This window comes from Drosophila gunungcola, assembly GCF_025200985.1.
Source record: "Drosophila gunungcola strain Sukarami chromosome 2R unlocalized genomic scaffold, Dgunungcola_SK_2 000017F, whole genome shotgun sequence".
Taxonomy (NCBI): domain Eukaryota; kingdom Metazoa; phylum Arthropoda; class Insecta; order Diptera; family Drosophilidae; genus Drosophila; species Drosophila gunungcola.
The window spans coordinates 316441-340262 of NW_026453173.1; the positions used below are offsets into that span (position 1 = coordinate 316441).

Consider the following 23822-nt stretch of genomic DNA (forward strand, 5'->3'; position numbering starts at 1 on the left):
GTTTTAAGGACTTGTTTTAGAATTCTCGAATAATTTTTTTTTGTGTTGGGTAGGTTGTTACCAAAAAAAGTTTGCTCTACGACTTTTGAAAACTAGCTTATTTAGCGGGAAATCGCAAAAAATAGCTAAATTTTGCACAGCTTTAATTTCTAAAATAGTGAAGCTACATACAAGTGATATATGTCATTAAAAAGTTAGGAAGTGTTTATTAAATATTTATTCACTTGAGGAGTAGGGTTGGTAAAACAATCGATAGCACTATCGATACTATCGATGGTCAACAAATTTTGCAAACATCGATGGTTTGGGCTTACCAACGATACTATCGCTCTAGATAAATAATGTTTACTGTAGTACTATGGCCTGCAAAACATGCCAATATACCATGAAAATTACATTTTAAAGTGTATGTAAACATGAATTCGCTATAATTAGCTTTGTTAGTCAGCACCAAATAAAAATAATTACAGATTTTAGTTCGTTTTATTTTTTTCTATTTTCTGAGGCTTAAAAATTTTCGATATTATCGATCTACCGATCACCAACTGCACTTAAAAAAAAAAAGCGGAGTCTTACGGAATATACAAGAGTTCAGAAGTTGATTTCAAGCACTTTTTGGAAAAGTTGCACTCCTTCTTGTTAGTACGAACAAAAATAAAAGTAAACTTCAGCAAGCCAAAGTCTTAGACCCTTGCAGCTTTTACAGAAAAGGAAATTTTTATATATTATTTTATTTATATTTTATTTTTTTTTTGTTTGTTTAAAATTGATTAAGTAACGTCCAACACTTTTTTTTAACATTTTCCTTCGGTTATTTTAAATTGAAAATATATTTTTTGCATTATTAAAAAACGTCTTCAAGAAAAACAATTAATTTTCTGTTCTTTCCCATTACAGCTATTGATTCTTATTAATTAAAATCAAAATTTTCAAAAATGTGCAAATGGTTATATATTTTATCTCAGAGTACTCTCATTAAAGTTAAAACATGGAAGTTAACATATTTTTTCATATATTTTTATAATTGTTTGCTCGAGATCTCTAGCTCGCTCCGACTTCAATAACAATAATACTTTTGGGAAATTTTCATGTAGAAAGCTTTAAACAAAAAGACTAGTTTACTTCTAATATCCATTTGATAAAAAAAATAGAGATCATAAAAACCCAACTATCTGCGTAGGTATATAAAAATATTATAAAGGAAATAAAATGTTGTTAGCGAATACAAAAAAAAGCGATGAAAAATCCTATCCTATCTTTATAAAAAACAAAAGTACTTACATTTTTGTGCATCTATTTATGCCAGTAAAGGAAATAATGCGTGCAGGCAGTGAAGGAAATAATTGTCGATGAAGGAAAAATAGTGTACGCAAATATATAAATAAATAGAAAACAATATGTTGGGGGAGAGCAGAAAGAAAAATGTAGGATTCTCTTCACGACAACAACATTTTAGTGTCAGTATGTTGTTTGCTGCCCTGACAAAATGGCTTCAATAAAAACACAAAGTAAAGCGAAAGCAGAAAACAGAAAACAAAGGTTTTCAGAGAAGACAAAGCAACTTTTCTCAACACACTGAGCACACAGGGTAATTCTTAGTTAACGAGCAACCGAAACGTATCCACGCTCAGCTTAATCCCCGAGGGAATCCACAGTGCCTGAATCCTAGTGGGAGCCCTGATTCACTCTCAACACACAGTGTGTTGCGCTGTTGTGTGTGTGCTTAGGACCCAGGACAGTCGAATAGCGCCTCTCTACGGTCGTTCTGTTAAAGCCTAATTGTGGGCAATTACTTGCTGCTCGACTAATAAAAACGTTAGAGATATTTGCGCATTTCAACTAATGATTTTCTGCTTAGGCCTAAGCAAACACTGCCAAAATTTAAGTGTCCAGTTGAGTTGTCCCTACCGCTCGGTGCGTAAATTACACCCACACCCAGAACTCGATAGTCCACACAACATCTCATTAGCAGGCGGCTGACACAGTTATTAATAATTCACTTAGTGCTAATATAATGTTTGTAGTTCGAACGGCACACATGACACAAAAGCACAAAGCACAAACCACAGGGCAGGGGGCACGAAACCCAAGCTCTTTCGATAATTAGCCAATTTCCTGAATAATTCAGAACTCATCCGAAAAATACGCGACTGATACATGGACAGCACCTGTGAACAGGCGGGACTTCGGCCATCAATCAGGATTGGTTTCCAGCCAAGCAGCTCGTGTAATTTTCCAGTCATCAAATCGCGTGGCCCACCTTCGTCTTTGGCTTGATTATGCAAAGTCCTCATTAAGGGCTTAATTTGTAAAGCTCCTGGCAGGCGATGTAATTTGAATTGGCTGCTCGACATCTTGCAGCCCATTGTTAATGTTTATGTTGGGGCTCAACTCAGTTTCCAGTCATAAAACCCGCCCAGCCATTTTGACGGATAAGCCGCTTTTTGATTGACTTCACATTCTTGAAGCCCGGTCCAGTTGGGTCCTACAATAGTATCTTTAACAATTCACATCCCATTTGCAAACTTTTGCATTTGTGGCCCGACAGATTGTGCCAAAAACTCGGACTGCAAGTTCCAATCAAACGGAAAGCACTAAAAGATGCCAGCCGATATTTATCTGCAAAGGGTCGCACAATGCGGGCTGCACACAATGCCAAAAAGATAAGCTAGCCAGGCCGGAGTAAAAGTCACAAAAATAAATGGAAATTAAAGTTGGCAGAGTCCTGATTGGACTGCATCCTTTCCGGGGCCCTGAAGGACATTCGAATGGGCAGCAGGGCCTTAATTATGCTTAGCCCTGCATCGGCAAAGGGGCGAATGCTTGTGCCGAGATTGAATAAAGACCACAAAATGGCGCACTTTTAAAATTCATGATTATGCTGATGCCTCTGCCAAATGCAATATTCTTAGGGAACATCTGGTGTGGGGCCCTCAACTGGAGTGTACGTGCGTTCGCGGCTTGGTTAACATGACATCATCGAGCAATGAACGGAGTCTAATGAATAAAAATGAGTTTTAAACCAGAATAAAAACAAAGCCTTTCGCCGGAGACACAATGAAGTGAAATGAAATGAAGCAGCGACGGGAAAGCCTTAGCCGGCTGCCAGCCAGTCTACGCACTGATCCAATGACTCGGGTAGGCAGCCGGCCAAGTAGCGTGGCTCATAACTAAATGGGAAACTTACACGACGTCCAACGGGGCTTGGTCCCATTTCAGTTTTTGCTGTGGCAGCAGCCAGAGCAGCGCCTTCTTTTTCCGACTTGCTCGTCGCCTCTGCCTTGTAATCCGTTATTTAAATATTGTTTGTTGTACCCTTGCAGAGGGTACTATAATTTAAGTCAGAAGTTTGCATAGCATTGAAGGAGACATTTCCGACCCTACATTCAGCATCACTTGGAGAGTCGATCTAGCCACGTCCGTCCGTCCATCCGTTTCTACGCAAACTATAACTATAACAAAAGTTATACCTTCTCTAATTTTCAATTTTTTTTTTGTAATATTTTTGGATTAGTTAGAATTACGCTATTAATTCTTTTTAAAATCGGAAAACGATATCATATAGCTGCCATAGGAACTATCGAACAATTTAATGAAAATCAATGGTTTTTAATGGGTACTCATATAATTCTAAATTTAGATGTTTAATTTTTGTAATAGCTAAAAGGGTATATAAACATCGGCTTGCCGAAGTCTGCCTCTCTTCTTGTTTTTTATTTGGCTTCGCTATTATGCTTGTGAGTATTTTGTATAAATAACTATGAGCCGGACGTGGCTCAGAGCAGAGCAAAAAGCTAGCCTGAAATGGCAGACACACTTGCGAGGATTTGCAAATGCACACAATTAAATCAAATCAAGTCGAGACGAGACGGAGCAACAAAATGCCGAGTAAGGCGAGTTCTTCCATGTGTTGTTTTTTGGTAGAGCTACAATTTAAATATTTGCTGTGCCATGACAATGCCCCGGAAAGATGACATTTCGACTCCACTCAAGTATCAAACAAGTCGGGCGGCCACGGGGCGTAAGATAAACACCCATTACGCATACGCCTGGGTGTGCACTGCTCATTAGCCGCACACCAAGTGTCAAAACAGAAGTCGTAAAACAGGCCCCTACCTGGTAGTTCTAACGCTAAGGCAGGGCCATAGGAGGGGCGTGGCGCACCAACACAGCGCCGCACAGATACCGTCGGGCCATGGCATCCTGCATGTCAGGCCCCGAGGTGTCGAAACGCTCCAGTTCCCGTCCTGCCGTCCTGCCCCACTGGTCCGATGACAGTCCAGTATTGGCATGCGACCGCCGCGTCCCCACCTTCTGCCACCTGGACGACCTTTGCTTTGCACGTGTGAGTGTGCGTGCGCGCTTTCAAATATCAAACTCGCATTAAATTTGACATCGAAGCGGAAATACATTTAATTGCTTTCTGCGTGGCCGTTTCCCCGACGTCCCTGCCAGCTTAATCACACGGCCACCACCCGAACACACACGCGTCCCAGCGCCGGGGGCTCCGTCACATATACACGACAGCGACTTTCGCCATTAGCACCCGTCTCCAAGGGATTCGTTTACAAATATTTGGCTTTTCTAAGCAATTTTCATGTGCTTTCATTTTGTCATTTCACTAGAAAGCCGTCGGAACGCCGACCCCCGATCCCCGACCCCCCATTTGCATGCGCCAGAGTGTGTATGTATAAATGCTGGCGAGCTGTTTTAGGTCGGGCTTACTCTTGAGGTCTGGTCGGGTGCTCTGGGCTGGCTGTGCCATAATCGCGTCGAGTTTGTTTACGACACGTTGCCAAAAAACAATTGTTGGGGCTTTGATTGACCCAACATCATTTTAATTATAAGTAAGAATGCGACTCAGAAGAAAGCTGACTGCAATGTCTTGGTTCAGACTCGTTTTTATAATAATGCTTCCCAAAGGTCGATACTCTTACTTTTGAGATACGCTTTATCCAGCCATTTAACAGCAAAATGTGTCCTCAAAACGTGAGCTCATTTTAAGACCAAACACAACACACAAAGTGGGAAAACAAAATAAATTTTGTTGGTCTTAAAACAAACTTGCAAATGCAAATAAACAAGACGTTGTAACTGCAATATGAACAATAATAGTTTATATGAAGATTACAAGATTACTGAACCGCTTCCAACAACTGAAACTCAGTTTAGTTTCCTCCAAGACTACGATGCAACCTACGATAAAACTTCTTACACTTTCACCGATTGATAACCAACCCATTTAGTCAGTCTGCTCACCGCGGGGATGAGGACTCCATTGACCTGCCGTAAATGATGTGTTTTCATGCGACATTCGTGTTGTGTGTTGTGTGTTTGACAGCAGCCAAGCTTGTGCTTGCCGCAGGCCATAAACCAAAGCCCAAACTTCCAAATCCCGCATAAATAAGTTAGCTCGGTACAGAGGCAACACGGAGCAGGTTGAAGTGAGGCAACGTGTCATACTCACATGCCAGAAACGGCCAACTGTGGATGGGTTTTCGGACGCGGTTGAGTCCGGAATGAATGCTGAGGAGGACTCCGATGGCCTGTGTCCTGTGTACTGTGTCCTGTGTAATTATCTAGCTGCCGGCACTCGCGACTTTCGCTCGGCGGTGACAGCAACTGGGCTTATCGGTCCGGCTCCACTGGCACCAGGGCCACAGACGGACATACGTTTGCACCACTCACACACCGGCACTGCTCGGATGCAATGCGATTTGGGTCAGAGTAAAAACAAAACGACAATGCAGCCGCACATTTCACACTTGTCACTGCCGCTGCCTGTTTCTCGGCTCCCTGGTTCTGCCGTTTCTGTTTCCGTTTCCGTTTCCGCTTTCACTTTTTGTCACCGCTGACTTTTAGTTGCGGAGCGGGGCTGCTGACTTGGCTCTTCTTCCGCCCGCCACGCAGCGATATCACGAGCGCAAGTGCGTTTGCAGGGATAACACCGCGCCAGCACCACGGAACACACAAACTGAACTTTCTACGCGCGGTAATTCTCGATAATTCCAAACACACTTTTGCCGACGGAAAGCCGTAGCTTCAGCTTCAGCCTCAGCCTCAATTTCAACTTCAACCTCAGCCCCTCATTCGGTGCGGCCTTGTAGTTGTTGTTTCGAATGGTCTGCCAGTGTTCGCTGTGTTGTTGTTGCCAATGGCTTCGAGCGATGCCGTCGCTTCCGCAGCGTGCACAGCTTTCGACGAGCAAACGAAGTGGACTGCCAGGACGACCCGCGCCGACCAGGACCCAGTGCGACTTCGGGAACGGCTGGCGCTGGAAGGGAGCGTCCGCACATGCGCCTGGCTCGGCGGAGCGAAAGCTCCCGCCAGCCGCCAGCTTTCAGGTTAGCGACACGATCCGACCTCACCCGACAGCCACGACAGCCACGACAACCACGACAACCACGACAGCCTTCCATCGCTTCCAGGATACGGGCTGAGCGGCTTAAGAGAGTGCCTCCGAGGCAACTCTCTTAGGTCCCCTCGGAGGAACTCCGGACTCCTTGTGGAAAAGATGACCAAACTGTGTCACATTTGCGAACTGAACTCGCATTGCCAATGTCACGTGCCGGAGCGCTTGGCCGCCGAAAGACCGCCCAAACTGCCGGTCCTCCGATGACGCCCCCACTTCGCAGGCTGCACCTGAGGGGGACCGAGGGCCTCTAGCGAATCAGTGTCCTCAAATTGATATCCTAATGCAACTGGCAGTCAGATGAGCGACCGACTGACTGCCGCAAGGAGGACCGCAACTTGCAACTAAACTTTTGCGGTGACCAAGCGAGTCACCGCGGTGGTGTGAGTCCCCCGGCCAACTGACAACTACAAGGACAGCCATCGCTGGCCACCAAAATGCCGGATAAGGGCTACGGTATGGTGGAGCGGTGTGGCGTTGGGGTGATGGTCGCCAAATCGGCTGCCCACATGCCGCTTGTCGTTTTCCATTAGTGTGCCGACCAACCTCAATGATTTCTTACTTACAGCGCGCAATTTGTACGCTGCTATGCTGGTGTGTGGGTGTGCCGGTGTACGGGTGTACGGGTGTGCGGGTGTGCTGGTGTGGCAGGGGGCATAATCGCATTCGCATCGGGTTTCGAGTGCTGGAGCATCCGTGAGTCGGCCAATGCGTTCCGAGTGGGGTCGCCGTCTTAATCTGTGAGTGGGTCTGGGCGCGTGTGTGTGCGCCTGTGTTAGCGGTCGGGTAAAGAGACCAGGAAATTGCTTTTGCATGAGCGCTTTGGCGCGGGGAGGGCAGAGGACCGGAAGAGCGGAGGACCGGAAGAGCGGAGGAGCGGAGAAGCGGAAGAGCGCCAGATAGCCGGACGCTCGTCCTGGCCATAAAAAGGAAGCTGCGGCGATTGCGAAAGAATTGGCAATTGAGTGGGATCGCAAAGTGTATAAACTGGCATCGATAGGCGGGCGTTGGCCTCCAAGTATCCTTAATTAAGGGGCAGCGTCGCCCGGAGGTGTTTGCGCTGCATAATGCCTTCGGGGATTTAAATGTTCCAAAATGAATTGTTGGCACTGTGTTGAAAATAAAACAGCCACAATCGACATCTGGCTCCGAGTTTTTTGCTGGCTTGCATGCTGGCCAGCCATTTAGTCAATGGTCAATATGCTCGATTCATTCACTTTGACCCCGTTCAACTTTTGTCGTCAGTCGTGCTCTATATGATTTCGTTTCTACACCACCCACAGTCAACTGTCCACTGTCCACTGTCATCTGTCCACTGCCATCTGTCCACTGCCCTCTGCACTCTGTTCGCCTGTCCTGTCGACACTATCAGTGTAATGTTTTGTTGTCCCCAAACGTAGTTTCTTTTTATTTTCAACTCGAATGAAAAATGTTACCTACTGTTTGCTGGCAGCGAAGAGAACAAATAAAAACAAAAAAGTGTTGATACGGGAGAGGAAACAAACTGTTGGGCCTACAGCAAGGATAGGCCTTACATCAATTGAGTAAGCAGTCGCAATTGAATCGAAAATGTGTACATAAAAAATCAACTCATGTAAAATTAGATGTGATTTAATGCCGGATAGCCATTTAACAGAAGAAGGAAAACTACTTGGGTCTTAAATAGTTTTCACCCAATCGAAAACCTCAAGCAGTTATTATTTTCATCTTTGAGCGATATTTGCACGAGTTAGACTCATACATATATGGGTAATAAGATCATTCCTTGATTGACGTAAGCATTTCGTAATTAATTCGATTCAACTAGAAACTTTCAATTATCCAAGCCGAACAACTGCAGCTCACTGACAGAAGCGGTCTGTATAAACTGTTGAGCAATGAAATCGCTCGGAACTTGGTATACAGTGCGAGAGGGTTGAAACACCCCATACACATAGGGGAACGTGGAACATGGGGCTGCATATGTGCATTTAAGCCCCGTAATGTAGGGCTATTAAATCAATTTCGGTTGTTGCTCTTTTGCACTACTTTCACTTGCTGTCTGTCAGACAGTCAGACAGTCAGGCAGTCAGGCAGTCAGGCAGTCAGGCTGCCGAGGTTGGCTGACTGCTTGCCTGACAGGCGGCACGAGTGGGGCTCGTGTCTGGGCCAAGTTAATGTCTAGGCTGACTGAGCATGCAATATTTAAAGAGTAAACCAGGCCGCTTTCCAGGGAAATCAATGCCTACCCCTCCGGAGCTTTGGGTCCGCTTCCGTTCCTGTGTGCCCTGTGTGTCTATGCGAGGACAATAACTCAGCAAATCATTATTAAGTTCAAATATGCGAGGCAGCTGTGTAAATATTGACAGTGCAAAACAAATTACCTGATTACATTTGGGTCAAGCCATTTTTGACACCAAAGCGACACTCGACAACACTGTTCGTGTTCTTATTGTTTGTTTGTGTGTGTCGAAACGGAACCCCACCCTCAGCCACACTTCCACACTCCCACAAGCAAGCAAAACACCAACACACTAACTAGCAATATCATAGCAATCAGTTAGACGTATGTGCCCGTATACTCACGGGTCACACAGACAGAAATTAATTAAAAGTTTGTATGTTGTTGCAACAGAATGTCTAGCTTGTTTATTTGTCTTGCTGTGTGCGTGTGCGTTTGCGCTTGTCTGTGCTAGATGCAGCCATTGTTTTTTTATCCGCGATGTTTCCCATTTTTTATGTATTTTCACGACCTTGTAAGTTAACAATTTCGGGCTCTCACTCCGTCGCAATGTTTACAAAATAATAATGGCATTTACGACCCTGGTCTGGACTCGTCTACATGTGTGGCCGTGTGCGTGCTCATTTTGATGTCTGTGTGCTCAAGGGCCGCATTTTGCTGCTCTTGTTCCCGGTTGGGGAATTATTTTTATCATAATTTCATTTGCCATAGCCGGCTTGGCGGCACAAGCAAAGGCAACTCATCAAAATGCATTTTCAAAGCAGGGCAGTGGACCAGAATAAAATAATAATAAGCGCACAATAATGGTTGTGGTTTTATACAATATATATAAAAGAACATGTGCTCAACTAATACCTCCGAAAGCAGGAACGACTTTAATTTAAAGAATTGAAAACGGTCGACAGTCAACATGTGTGGCTCTAGGTTGTCTAATAATCTCGAGGACTCAGCGTAGGCTCCATTTATTTGCAACATATCAAATCAGATTGACACTCAGTTATCGTCCTCAGCGTTCTGAGAGCTGTGTGTTCGGTGTGTTTGCCACCGAGAAAGCTGACATCCTTCTCAAAAAGCTGCGCCGTATGCATTCATGTGAATGCGTGTGGGCGGGGAGAAGTGGGCGGGGAGAAGTGGGCGTGGCAGCTCACCTCCACAGCTCGTGTGGAACGTCCCGAAAATGTGTGTAAGCTACTGCAAACATGTTCGCACTGCTGCGCAGGACGGCATTAATTTCCGTTAATTAAAATAAATACGTCAAGCGATAATAAATGATGGCGTAGTATGAAGTGTACTTTACTTGCTTTAAAGCGATCCAAAAGACACACGCCGCCTTCAATTAGACGATTTCTCCCAGCCCAAGTACTGGCCTCCCTGTCCCCAACTCGTGTATCACCTTTTGGCTCCGCGTGGCGCAGCAATTAATGGGATAATTGACTTGGCCGCAGCCAACATAAATTTCTGCCACGGACAGCAGCTTGGCGATTTGAGGAGAATCTGCTCTGAAGGGCGTGTGCTTGTGGTCCACCCGTCGGTTAGTGCAGCGCAAAAATTCTATTCCAAAGCTGCGATGGGTCGGTCCTGCCCGGCGTGCGGTGTACAGTCTCACCTTGACAGGGGGAAGCTTGCCACACAGTGGGGCCAAAATACAAATGACTGGGGAGCAGGCGACAATGACGGACCAGGAGAGCAAACGTAATCAAGTGTGCGAGCCCTGCAAGGCAAACAAAAGATTATCCTTGCCCTTGCCTTGGCTCCTTGGACACAGCACACACATTCAGTCAGGAAGATAGCAACAGCTGCTCGGCAGACTTCTTCGTAGCCCACTGATGTGGATGTGGATGTGGATGTGGGAGCGGCAAAGGATGCCCCTGCTATTGAAATGTTGCAGTAATGAAAAAATTGTCAACTTACACGGAGCAGGGCGAGGATGTGTGCTGCTGTAGCTGTAGCTGTAGCTGTAGCTGTGGCCGAAGCTGAAGCTGAAGCTGAAACTGAAACTGAAGTTGAAGCAGACACTGAAGGTACGTTCAACAAAAGCGACAGCGACAACAAAACATGTGTCAACTGCCAGACATCCTGAGCAATATTAATAACACTCGGGGAACATATTTTTCATTAAAGCTGCACGGAGATGTCACCCAGGCGATACACAACACAACATGTGGCGTCGGAACGGGCTTACGTTTTAAGGATGATTATGCAAAGCTTTCAGCACTCACTGGCCCACGCGCTCACAGACTAGCATGGGGAATTTAATAAATGTAGTTATAACAGCGATTAGCGGCCATTTTGCATTCCACCAGAGCGCAGAGACGGCCTTTAAAAGTTTCTCGGATACAACCTCGAGCTGTGTGCTTTCCACCAGCCTTGACGCATTCGCAAACAAGCACTTGCCCCTCGTTGAAGTTGAAACAGCGCGGCTCACTATGCGTATGAGGTACGTCTTAATTGCCATTAAGGAGCCGTCTGCGATTTTCGCCAACCTTTTCATAATTTATGCAGACCGGAAAGCCAACATGTGGAAAGAAGTAGCGCCCGACTGATGCAGTTTTGAACACAAAATCGTATCGAAATTCGGGAAAACATTGTCGAATTTTCCGTCCGCTTTGAGCGCTCGAGTAAAGTGCCTTGACTAGTTAATTAAACATAACGTAGCGCAGCAGAGAAATTCTCAAGTGAATAATTAAAGAACAGAAAGCGGCTAAAACTTAATAAAAACTTTTCGAATTCATTGAAAACTTCGTCTACAAAAATGTCACAAGTTCTGATAGCCACAGGCCTATATAAGCCAGGCCCCAGAAACCCGCACCACACTGGCCCCAAGATGGTCTTCAAGCTGATACGTCCGGCCCCGCTCACTGAGAGGGTTCGGTCCCGCGATGGCTGCATCTACCTTTACCGGGCCATGAAGTTCATAGGCTGGCTGCCCCCCAAGGAGGGCGTGCTGCGCTACCTGTACCTCTTATGGACGCTGATGACCTTTGTGTGGTCGACCACGTACCTGCCGCTGGGCTTCCTCGGCAGCTACATGACGCAGATCAAGTCCTTCTCCCCGGGCGAGTTCCTCACCTCGCTGCAGGTGTGCTTCAATGCCTACGGCTCCTCGGTGAAGGTGGCCATCACCTACTCGATGCTCTGGCGCCTGATCAAGGCCAAAAGCCTGCTCGACCAGCTGGACCTTCGCTGCACCAGCATGGAGGAGCGCGAGAAGATCCATCGCGTGGTGGCGCGCAGCAACCACGCCTTCCTCATATTCACCATCGTCTATTGCGGCTATGCCGGCTCCACCTACCTCAGTTCGGTGCTCAGTGGCCGGCCGCCCTGGCAGCTGTACAACCCGTTTATCGACTGGCATGACGGCCATCTCAAGCTTTGGGTGGCCTCCACCCTGGAGTACGTGGTGATGTCGGGCGCTGTGCTGCAGGATCAGCTTTCGGACACGTATCCGTTGATCTACACGCTCATTCTTCGCGCACACATGGACATGCTGCGGGAGCGCATCCGACGCCTTCGGTCCGACGAGACACTGAGCGAGGCGAATAGCTACGACGAGCTGGTCAAATGCGTCATGGACCACAAGCTGATTCTGAGGTAAAAAAGCTTCAAAACGCTAAGAGTTGAAGAGACTAACGTTCCCTTGGCCCAGCAGATACTGCGAGATCATCAAACCTGTCATTTCTGGGACCATCTTCACACAGTTTCTGCTGTGCGGCCTGGTGCTGGGCCTCACGCTGATCAACGTGTTCTTCTTCTCGGACCTCTGGACGGGCATCGCGTCCTTCATGTTCGTTATAACCATTCTGCTTCAGGTTTTTTCCTTCTGCTACACCTGCAACCTCATCATGGACGACTGCGAATCCCTGACCCACGCGCTCTTCCAGTCCAACTGGGTGGGTGCCAGTCGCCGCTACAAGACAACGCTTCTGTATTTCCTTCAAAATGTGCAGCAGCCCATCGTTTTTATTGCTGGCGGCATCTTTCCGATATCTATGAGCAGCAACATAAGTGTAAGTGCCTGCGAAAGTATTTCGTACTCCCGGCACTGATTCCCATTTTCTACAACACCTTTAGGTTGCCAAGTTTGCCTTCTCCGTGATAACCATTACCAAGCAAATGAATATAGCCGACAAATTTAAGACGGACTGAGCTGAAGATTGTATTTTCGTTCAAGCTCTTACAGAAACAATAAAGTGAATTTCAATATTTTCACCTTGAATTCCATATTTTCGGTACTGTCTTCGCCCCAAGAGAGATCATTTTTAATGTTAAATTAATTAAAGTGAGTCAAGTAAGGAAAGTTCATCTGTTTTTAAGAACGTTTCATTCTTAAACCGTAATTCTTTATTTAAGAAATTTTTGGTCGATAATTCATAGTAAATAGTACTTAAATTAATATTGAGTTCTGCTTAAATTAAGTTTTAATTCTTTTTTAAATCAAGTATAACGTGCACTTAATTAAACTACGAATTATACTCGAGTCAAGTACTAAAAATTCTTTAATAAAGAAAGATCATTATTTGGGTTAAGAATACATGCGGCTAAAATTAAGAAAATAAATTCATATTTTAAACATTACGAACTCTTTAAAAAAGAATATTTTAACCTCAAATCAAGAAACATACTATTCCTATTTAATTAAATAAAACTCTTAGCATAAGCACTATTGGTTCTTATAATAAGAAACAATTTTGCTTTATTTAAGAGCATATAAGTCCATTTCCAAACCTAAAAAGTTATTAAAAAAATAACTGCTATTCCTTGAATTAAGAAAATATAAGATGAGTTATTTAATAAATTAAACTCGCAAAAACCTTGGTTTTTTGACATTTTACATTTTTGTATTTATTTTACATATTAATTGTTTGCCTAAATTTATTTATTATTGTTTTCTTATAACTAACTGGAAAAAGGGATTACAATTTGTATTGTATTATTGATATGTTTTGGATCCTAAACATATTTTAGCCTTATATACGACCTTGAATTGTTTGCAGTATATACATGTATTAGAAAGGTAATAAATATACGAATATTTTTAATATAAATGTTTTCAGTATTATTTCCAACTTCGTAGGCACAAAAGTGGTTGTCATAACTTAATAAGTTCATTTCTTCACATACAACAAACAGATTTTCATTAACATTCATAAAACTTAAAATTTTAAATAATTTCAAATGAAATTCTTTCGTTACAAGAAACTAAGAAGTTTTGTACTTTGTTCCTTTATATATAACTTCCTCATACAGATTATTTTTGTTAAAGATAATATTACTTTTTTCACTGCTTACAATTTTATCGAAATAGTGAACGTCCCTAAGAAGTATGTTTATACCTAAAGAGTGAAAATCGGTTCGATCAAACTCTCATGAGAAATTAAAATTTAGCAAATTTTAATTCAGCTTTTTTTGGCTATGGAGCATGACGGATTGATCCTGGATTGTATATTATGGGTATATAATTTTGATTCTCACAGCTTGGACTCCGTTTAGGGGAATAAAATAATAGTCCTAATCAATAAATAGATAAAAACAGCTAAAAACAAAACAGTTGGTTTTTGATTCGTATATACCTTGCACATTTTTTCGCCATGAAAGTAAATACAAGTTTCTTCAACCAAGAGACTAAAATCAGCAATGGAGATTCTCTTGTTTTCAAGGAAAGTCTCCTTAAGTATAATTTTAATGAGGTCGTCCTTTATTGCCTGATCCAAAGGCATGTGTTTTTCCCCGTGTTCCAAATCGCTTTGCCAGTTTTTGACTCTGTCAACAAAGCCCCCAAGCTCTTTTGAAGAACTTGTTTTGCTTTGCAATAGCGATCGAGTGGGGGTTTTGGCAGATCGAAGATATTGGTAGCTAATAACATTGATTCGTCTCTTGATCCAAACTGCATTTTAAATTATTTTATTAAAGTTTTAGCTGAAGAAATAACTTATTTCTGCCTTCCTCCATTATAACGCTTCTTCCGAAACCTCAGGCGGGATCCCAACGGAGGCACAGCTTCCCTTTAATTTTCTTCCGTTATGATATATTTTAAATCACTATATCTTATTTGAGCATCTAAAAATTTAAAACTAATTTTGAAATTGCTTATAATTATATAATTCAATTATAAATTAATAATTTTATTTATTAAAAACGCTGGTAAAAAACGAAATATTGAATCTAAATATGTGAATATTAAATTGACACATAAATTAAATATTAAATCTAAATATTAAATACAAAGAATATTAAATTGCATGACCTAACATGTTTATAATTAAATTAGTGTGAAAAATTGTAGATTTAAAGGGGTTGATATTTAAGTTTAATATGGCTTGTATTAAAATAAAATTTTCACATATTGAAATCAATATTTTCATACTTAAAACCTTAACTGAAACCTCATAAGTTAAATATGAATATATTAAGTCATGCTATTTAATATGTATTGTATTTAATATTATGATTGAATATGAAATATGTCAATATCTGAGTAACATTATTAAATACAATACTTTCTTTTTTTTATAATTAATAAACAATTTTTTTCAAAATTCATTTTAAACAATCTTTGCCTATGCCTTTGCATTTGCCTTTGTCTTTGCCCATGCCTTTGGCTTTGGGGTCCGCTCTTGATTTCCCTACCAAATAAACAAACAAATCCTAAAGTAAACATAAGTTTGCACTCGAAGCCCAATCAATTGCGTTCTAAGTTCAAACTATTGCGATCCAAGCCCAAACAATATAAAAAAGGAACTTACGCCGCAAAAACCCAAACATTTTTATACCCTTGCAGAGGGTATTATAATTTCAGTCAGAAGTTTGCAACGCAGTGAAGGAGACGTTTCCGACCCTATAAAGTATATATATTCTTGATCAGCATCACTAGGAGAGTCGATCTAGCCATGTCCGTCTGTCCGTCTGTCCGTCTGTCCGTCTGTCCGTCCGTTTATATGCAAACTAGTCTCTCAGTTTTTAAAGCTATCTGCATGAAACTTTCCCAAAAGTTGTCTTTCTATTGCAGGTAGTATATAAGTCGGAACGAGCCGGATCGGACGACTATAGCATATAGCTCCCATAGGAACAATCGGAAAAATAAATGAAAAAAAATTATAACTTTGCTGTTTTTTTAATTTTTTGTTTAGTTCTTCGACATATAGTAATAGTAAAATATTTCCGATTTACGGTTTAAATTTCATCAAAATCGGACGACTATAGCATATAGCTCCCATAGGAACAATCGGAAAAAATAAATGAAAAAAAATTATAACTTTGCTGTTTTTTAATTTTTTGTTTAGTTCTTCGAGATATAGTAATGGTTTAATATTTCAGAATTACGGTTTCAATTTCATCAAAATCGGAACGACTATAGCATATAGCTCCCATAGGAACAATCGGAAAAATAAATGAAAAAAATTATAACTTTTCTGTTTTTTAATTTTTGTTTAGTTCTTCGACATATAGCAATGTTTAATTATTTCAGAATTATGGTATAAATTTTATCAAAATCGGACGTCTATAGCATATAGCTCCCATAGAACTAATAAAAATATATAAAATAACTATCTAATAATTGAGCTGCAAATAATCATAGTTTCAATGTTTTTTTTTAGCACATACTCAAGTAAATCATAATTTAAATGTTTTCAAAAGTATTTAATTAATGCAATAGCTGCAAGGGTATATGAACTTCGGCTTGCCGAAGTTTGCTTTCCTTCTTGTTAGTGGAAAAATTAAAGCATCCACAACAAACCAACGACACCCAACATTGTGAAAGTGATCGTGATTAAAAAATTTAAATGGAAATCAATTAATGCAATTATCCATTTAAATAGCTGGTAATAAAAGTGGACCGAAAAAAGTAATTCACAGTACAAGAACACACAACAAAAAAAAATAAATAAAGAACAATAAATCAAAAATAACAAATACTAAACAAAAACACAATTAATAAAGAAAGTTAAACAAAAACACAAATATATCAACTGGAAGAATAAAAACAGAAATATTTCATTTAAACAAAGAAGGAAGGAAGGAAGGGCTGAAGGGCATTCCCTCGCCAAAATTCAACACGACTACAACGAAAATAACAAAGAAGGAAGGTAGCTGAAGGGCATTCCCTCGCCATCATCAAAGAAGATAAGCTTAATAATTAAAAATCGTAAGAAATATGAACAATTATATTTAAGTAAAAATTTAATTTGAAAGATAAATTATATAATACATCCTGGAAGATATAGAAGATTTGTTGAATCTATTTAATAAATTAGAAATGACCGATAAGCCAAGCACAAGTAAAATGGCGAATCAAGAATTAGAAAAGCAAGCCTTTTTGACCAAAGAATAAATAAACAGATTGTTTCAACAGAGGTAAATTCTTTAAAAAACGAAATAGAAACACTGAAAGCAGAACTTCAAACGAATGTCAATAAAGTAGAAGATTATAAAATTGAAGAAGTTGACAATTTGATAAAATGTGAAGAATCCTATGAAATCATTAAATCAGTTCCAGAATTTAAGGGGGAACTTGAAAATTATGTGAGTTGGAGGGAAGCAGCAGAAAACGCTATGAGTCAGTATATTCGAAAAAGTAAGCGATATTTCGCAGCACTATCAATATTAAGGAACAAGATAACAGGAAAAGCAAACGATGCTCTAACCATCCACGGAACAGTCCTAAATTTTGATGCTATTTTAGCCAGGTTAGATTTCGTTTTTAGCGATAGAAGACCGCTCACGTTATCGAACAAGAACTAAGTATTCTTACACAAGGAAAACTAAGTGTAATGGAATATTATAACCAAGTTTACAGGAAACTAACATTACTGACTAACAAAACTATAATGACATATGGTCGTAATAAGCCAATCACTTCAAAAATTAATGATAGACATAAACAGAGTGCATTAAGAGTTTTCATAACTGGCCTTAACGGCCCAATACCATCGACTCTTTATTCCATGAATCCAACTGACTTGCCTAATGCAATGGCGTTTGTACAAGAGATTGAAAGTAACAACATGAGAGCAAAATTCGCTCACAATTTCATTGGAATGAGTTATAGAAAATATAACTCAATTATACTACTAGCCCAGAACAAAATAATAATTATTTTAATCAAAAGACCACTAATTACAATAATTCAAACTATTTGAGATACAATCAAAGATCACCACAACAAGTTAAAAATAATCAATGGAATCAGAGTCAGAATAATAATAATCAGTGGGGACAAAATAATAATTGGAAGTTTAATAACAATCAGGTACAGCCTGCTCCTGAACCCATGGAAATAGATGAATCAATCCAGTATCGAATTCGTCCTAATAATAATTTTAACAGGGGTAATAATAACAAACAAAATTATAATAATTATTATCCAAGAAATAATTATAATCAAAACCAAGCGCAAAAAACAAATATAAGCGCCACTCAAAACAGACCAATTGAATCACATCCACAGTTAAAGCGGGAACCAACTGGTTCAATGAGAGTAAATAACATAGAAGAGGATCATTTTTTAGATCAGAATCCGGAGTAGGATTACCCTACTTAATGAGAACTGACAAAAAAGGAATTAAAAGTTTTAATTGATACAGGAGCAACATCTTGTTACATAAAAAGGGGAATTTATCAAAATAAAAAAGAGCTCCCAATTACAAAAGAGTTTCAACCATTAATGGGTTTACAATAATAAAATATTATCATTTAATAACGATATTTAACACAAGACAAGTATTTTATGAAATAGAAGGGTTAGAGTCCGACTTACTTATAGGTTTTAATCTTTTAAAAAAAATAGGAGCGGTAATTGATATTCAAAAAGGGACCATCAATTATAACGGGAAAAAGAAAAATTACTTTACGATGAGGATAATGATTTAAACCAATTATCGCTAACAAATGGAAAAATTATCCTTCCATTAAAAGAATATATTATACAAAAATACTTTGAAGAGCAAAGTGGAAATAAACAGATTCACAAATGGTGGAAACAAGTTTATTTAGCTTGGGATCACAGAATCCTGAGCAAGCCGACGTAGAATTATCCGTCAACAAAAAATCAAATAGTTTGGGATCTAGAAATCCTGAACACGCCGACGTAGAAAAATCCGTCAACAAAAAACTATATATAGTTTTGGAAAAAAAATTCCTGAACACGCCGACGTAGAATTATCCGTCAACAAAAAATCAAATAGTTTGGGATCTAGAAATCCTGAACACGCCGACGTAGAAAAATCCGTCAACAAAATATTATATAGTTTTGGAAAAAAAATTCCTGAACACACCGACGAAGAATTTCCGTCAACAAAAAGTTAAAACGTCTGGGAACACAAACCCTCAACGTGCCGACGTCGAACTATCCGTCAATAAAAAAGTAACAACTTTGGGATCAAAGGATTCCGAAAGAAATAAAATAAATAATATTAAAATGTTAAATTCAAATCAAGTAGAAGAGAGAAAAGAATAATTGACATAATAGAAGAGGAACACTCTAAAATAAACCTACAAATTCCTTTAAGAACTGATATTCGGGGCGAAATAAATACAAATAACGACAGGGCCATTTATAGTAAACAATTTCCCTATGCTTTATCAGTTTCAGATTTCGTTACCAATGAAATCAATAGAATGATAAATGAAAATATTATAGGCCGAGTAGAAGTCCTTACAATTCTCCAGTACTGGTGGTACCCAAAAAGGGTCAAAATGAAGACTGTAGGCCTAAACACAGACTTGTAATAGACTACAAAAAATTAAATGAGAACACAATACCGGATAGATACCCGATGCAAGACCCATCTGTTATATTAGCCAACTTAGGAAAGGCAAAATATTTTTCCACAATTGATTTGGAATCAGGATTCCATCACATTCTTATGAAAGACTCAGATATTGAAAAAACATCTTTTTCTATTAACAACGGAAAATTTGAATTTTTACGCATGCCTTTCGGGTTAACCAATGCGCCCAGAATTTTCCAGAGAGCAATGGATGATATTCTCAGAGAACAAGTAGGAAAAACATGCCACGTCTACATGGACGATATTATAATTTTTTCAAACACAATCGAGCAACATTTCTCAGATTTAACTCAAATAATAGGCATTTTACAAAGAGCAAATATGAAAATTTCTCTCGAAAAATCGAAATTCTTTAAATTAGAAACCTCCTTTCTTGGTTACATTGTTTCTTTTAATGTAATCAAAACAGATCCTAAAAAAATTTCCACAATCTCAAGGTATCCGTTACCACAAAATATTAGAGAACTTCGAAGTTTTCTAGGCTTAACTGGCTATTACCGAAAATTTGTCCGTAATTATGCAAAAATTGCAAAACCACTTACAAAATATTTAGGAGGGGAAAATGGAAATGTTTCTAAAAGAATATCTACAAAAGTTTTAATACAATTGGACGATTCAGCTATACAAGCTTTTAACGAACTAAAAGAGAATCTAATAGCACAAGTTGAACTAGTTCAACCAGATTATAGTAAAAAATTCACTTTGACAACAGACGCATCAGACGTAGCTATTGGGGCGGTATTATCACAGGATAACAAACCAATTACTTTCATTTCTAAGACCTTAATAAAACCGAGCAACTTTATGCCACAAACAAAAAGGAACTGCTAGCAATAGTATGGGCCTTAAAAAATTTGAGAAATTATTTGTACGGAGTAGTTGGTATAGAAATCCAAACGGACCATCAATCTTTGTCTTTCACGATTTCGGACAAAAATCCCAACGTAGAAATGAAAAGTTGGTATTCTTTCATAGAAAGCTTTACCCCAAAAATAATATATAAACCCGGTATTATCTCGAATACAAATAAATAACATTACAAACAGTGATGTAGAACAAACAGAACAGTCAGACTCAGATCAAAACACACAGCATTCTGCTGACAGTAGTTTTGAAAATGTAATACAAGAGACCCGTAAACCGTTAAATCAGTTTAAGCACAACTGTTATTAACAACGGGGAGGTTTACAATACATGAGTCACTGGAAGTTTTTGGCAGGACACGACACATAATTGAATACGATACACCAGAAAATTTAATAACTATATTAAAAGAGTATATTCCACCAAACATTACGGTAGGAATTCATTGTACATTAGAGGACTTATATCACATTCAATTTCCCTTAAAAAATAATTTCACTAACCCATTTCTTTTTACGAGAATCTTTCTTCAAGACATAGAAAACGATGTAGATAAAGCCATAATTATAGAAGAAACACACAGTCGAGCTCATAGGGGTCTAGATGAAAATTATAAACAAATCAGTAGGTTATATTATTGGCCAAACTTATTTAAAAAATTGAAAGAATATATAAGAAATTGTGTGTTTTGTAATGAAAATAATATAACAGGCACCCAATAAAAATTCCAATCGGGGAAGCCCCTATTCCAACTAAAGAAGGAGAAAATTTACATATAGATATATACTACGCGCAAAACTTAACATTTATTACTTGTACAGACGCGTATTCAAAATACCTTGTTGTAAAAGAAATTCAAAATAAGTTAAACATTGAAATTAAGGTAATGGAACTACTTCAACAATTTCCCCAAGCAAAAGTAATTATGACCGATAACGAACCTAGTTTTACCTCGGCCCAATTTAAATCATTTGCACAAAGGTGTGGAATTACTTTGCATTACGCAGACCCAAGACACAGTACTTCAAACGGACAAGTAGAAAGAGCACACTCGACATTAACAGAAATAGCTCGCTGCATAAAAGAGGAGTTTAATTTAACTAATTTTTCCGAAATAGTTATTAGAGCCGCTCAAAAATATAATCAGAGCATTCATTCCACAACAAACGAAAAACCATTTGATATCCTATATAATAAAATTGATCATGATAATATTTCCATTATCTTGAAGAATACACAATCTAAAATGTTAGAAACACATAATGAGAACAGAAAAGAAAAAGATTATCATGTAGGACAAGTTGTTTATGAAAAGAAACATGGGGAACTAAACAACCTTAATTCCAGATATAAAAACAAGTTGTAAAGGAAAACTTACCTAACAAAATAATAATCAACAATAGAAATAGGATTATTCATAAAGATAATATTGAATTCTAATATAAACAAAAATATTTTGTTTTCAGAAAAAAGTTTTTTCAGTACTTATTCTCAACCTATTACTTTTAACAAGTTCTGAAATAATTGACTATACAAGTCACGAATATTTATTATTTAAGGACAATAAAGACGTATTGACGTACGATTCATACGCAGATTTATTTCACATAACTAATTTAAGTTTTTATGAAGAAATAATTAACACGGAAACCAGATCTTTGACCAAAACATCAAAACAGACATAGAATAAGAAATTTCAATGGACTTGTAACTCATTAAATTAACTTTATCAGAAATAATGCCAAAAAGACAAAAAAGAGGAATTAATGAAATAGGAACTTTATGGAAATGGATAGCAGGTACTCCTGATCATGATGATTTCATAACGGTTCAGAACAAAATAGACAGCCTAATTGAAAACAACAACAAGCTATTCACAATAAATTCAAAATTATTTAATGAAGTAAAATATCTTACAGAAAGTTTTAAAAAATGTAGTTTTCAACGAGGAAACAATTTTACGAAAACATCGTTTGCGGTTACTCACATTTGACTTACAAAATTTATTAGATACTATTATCTTAGCAAAAGCAAAAATTTTTAATACCAAAATTTTAAACGAGAATGAAATTAAAGAAATTTACAATCATGAAAAACAATCTGTAGTATTATCTGACCTAATGGACATATCAACTTTTAAAATTTTATTAAATAATGATTTACTTGTAGTTTACATAAAATATCCCATGATTAACGGTAAATGTGACCTTTACAAAACAAGAGCTATTGCAAAATCCGATGGAAAATTATTAATAAATAATGAAGTTGCCAATTGCAAAAACAAATATTACCTAATGACTAAGTTTAAGAAAGAAATGTTTAACAACTATTGTAAATTAAGTTTTGAAACTAATTGTTTTATTGAATTATTAAACGGCGAAAAAGCCAATTGCTCTTAAATAAGAGAAATTAATAATAAAATAGATATCTTACAGGATGGTGCCATTTTAATAACAGGAACAAATATAGTAGACAACACTCAATTAAAAGGTTCATATTTAATTTTGTTCAATGACTCAATTATCATTAATAACAGCACCTACATTAACAGCGAAAACAAAATATTAAACTATATAGCTCAGCATAAATTCATAAATTATGACATTTCCGAATATATTGCTTCAAATAATTCGGAGCTAACTCTTGACAATATAAACATTATCAATCCATTTGTAAAAATTAATAATACCAAAATATCAGTTTCCTTTATATTATTAATTTTTATCATTATATTTTTAATATTATTACTTTACATAATATATAGAAATTTTGTAACCAAAAAACAACGGCCAGAACTAGAAATCAGTACAAACCAAGAAAAAGTTTTTAAAAAAAGAAAATACAAACCAAGATGAAATTTTAATAGAAGAAAACACAAATCACGAAGAAACTTTTGAAGAAAAAGATACAAACCAAGACCAATGTTTTTTTTCAAAACTAAGAGAACGCTTGAAAGAAATTCATAATGAATCGGGGCGATCCATTTTAGAAGGGGGAGAGTTAACCAACCCGTGAAACCGGGCCGCTTATGGAATTAATAACAATTTTTTCAAAATTCATTTTAAACAATCTTTGCCTATGCCTTTGCATTTGCCTTTGTCTTTGCCCATGCCTTTGGCTTGGGGTCCGCTCTTGATTTCCCTACCAAATAAACAAACAAATCCTAAATTAAACATAAGTTTCCACTCGAAGCCCAATCAATTGCGTTCTAAGTTCAAACTATTGCGATCCAAGCCCAAACAAATTGCATCGGTCAGCATATTTGAATTTCACAATAGGATGCCATGATTTCATCCTAAGCTTATATTCTAAACAAAAGGAAAAGTTCGAGAAGCTCAAAGAAAAGCTTCTGGCCGAGGTTCGTTGGATAAGATTTTAGAATTAAGCCAGCAGTCCATCTTTAATAATATTACTAGTGATAAATCTAATTTGCATGTCGTATATAGTACGCGCAAACTTGTATGTACAAACAAATACGAATGACGCTATAAATTTCCTTTAAGAATTTTGCTCTATCCTGTTAAAAATAATGAGAGAA

General features: G+C 38.6%; 2 protein-coding genes across 9 annotated transcripts in view; one reads left to right on the forward strand and one right to left on the reverse strand.

Annotated features, from left to right (window-relative positions):
- The window catches only part of LOC128256394 (lachesin), a 70378-nt gene extending 64171 nt beyond the window's left edge, over positions 1-6207 (reverse strand). For 7 of the 8 annotated variants that reach the window (XM_052986727.1, XM_052986733.1, XM_052986731.1 and 4 more), the window contains exon 1: positions 5468-6207. The gene's annotated coding sequence lies outside the window, so the exon portion shown is untranslated. Of the gene's footprint in view, positions 1-5463 lie in introns of all 8 variants that reach the window. The other variant, XM_052986726.1, reaches the window with a different exon arrangement.
- Positions 6208-11352: 5145 nt separating this feature from the next.
- LOC128256392 (odorant receptor 42b) lies at positions 11353-12779 on the forward strand. The gene is made up of 3 exons (XM_052986723.1): positions 11353-12224; positions 12283-12640; positions 12705-12779. Exons 1-3 carry the CDS (start codon positions 11386-11388, stop codon positions 12777-12779), a joined length of 1272 nt encoding a protein of 423 aa, XP_052842683.1. The 5' UTR covers positions 11353-11385.
- Positions 12780-23822: the final 11043 nt, after the last annotated feature.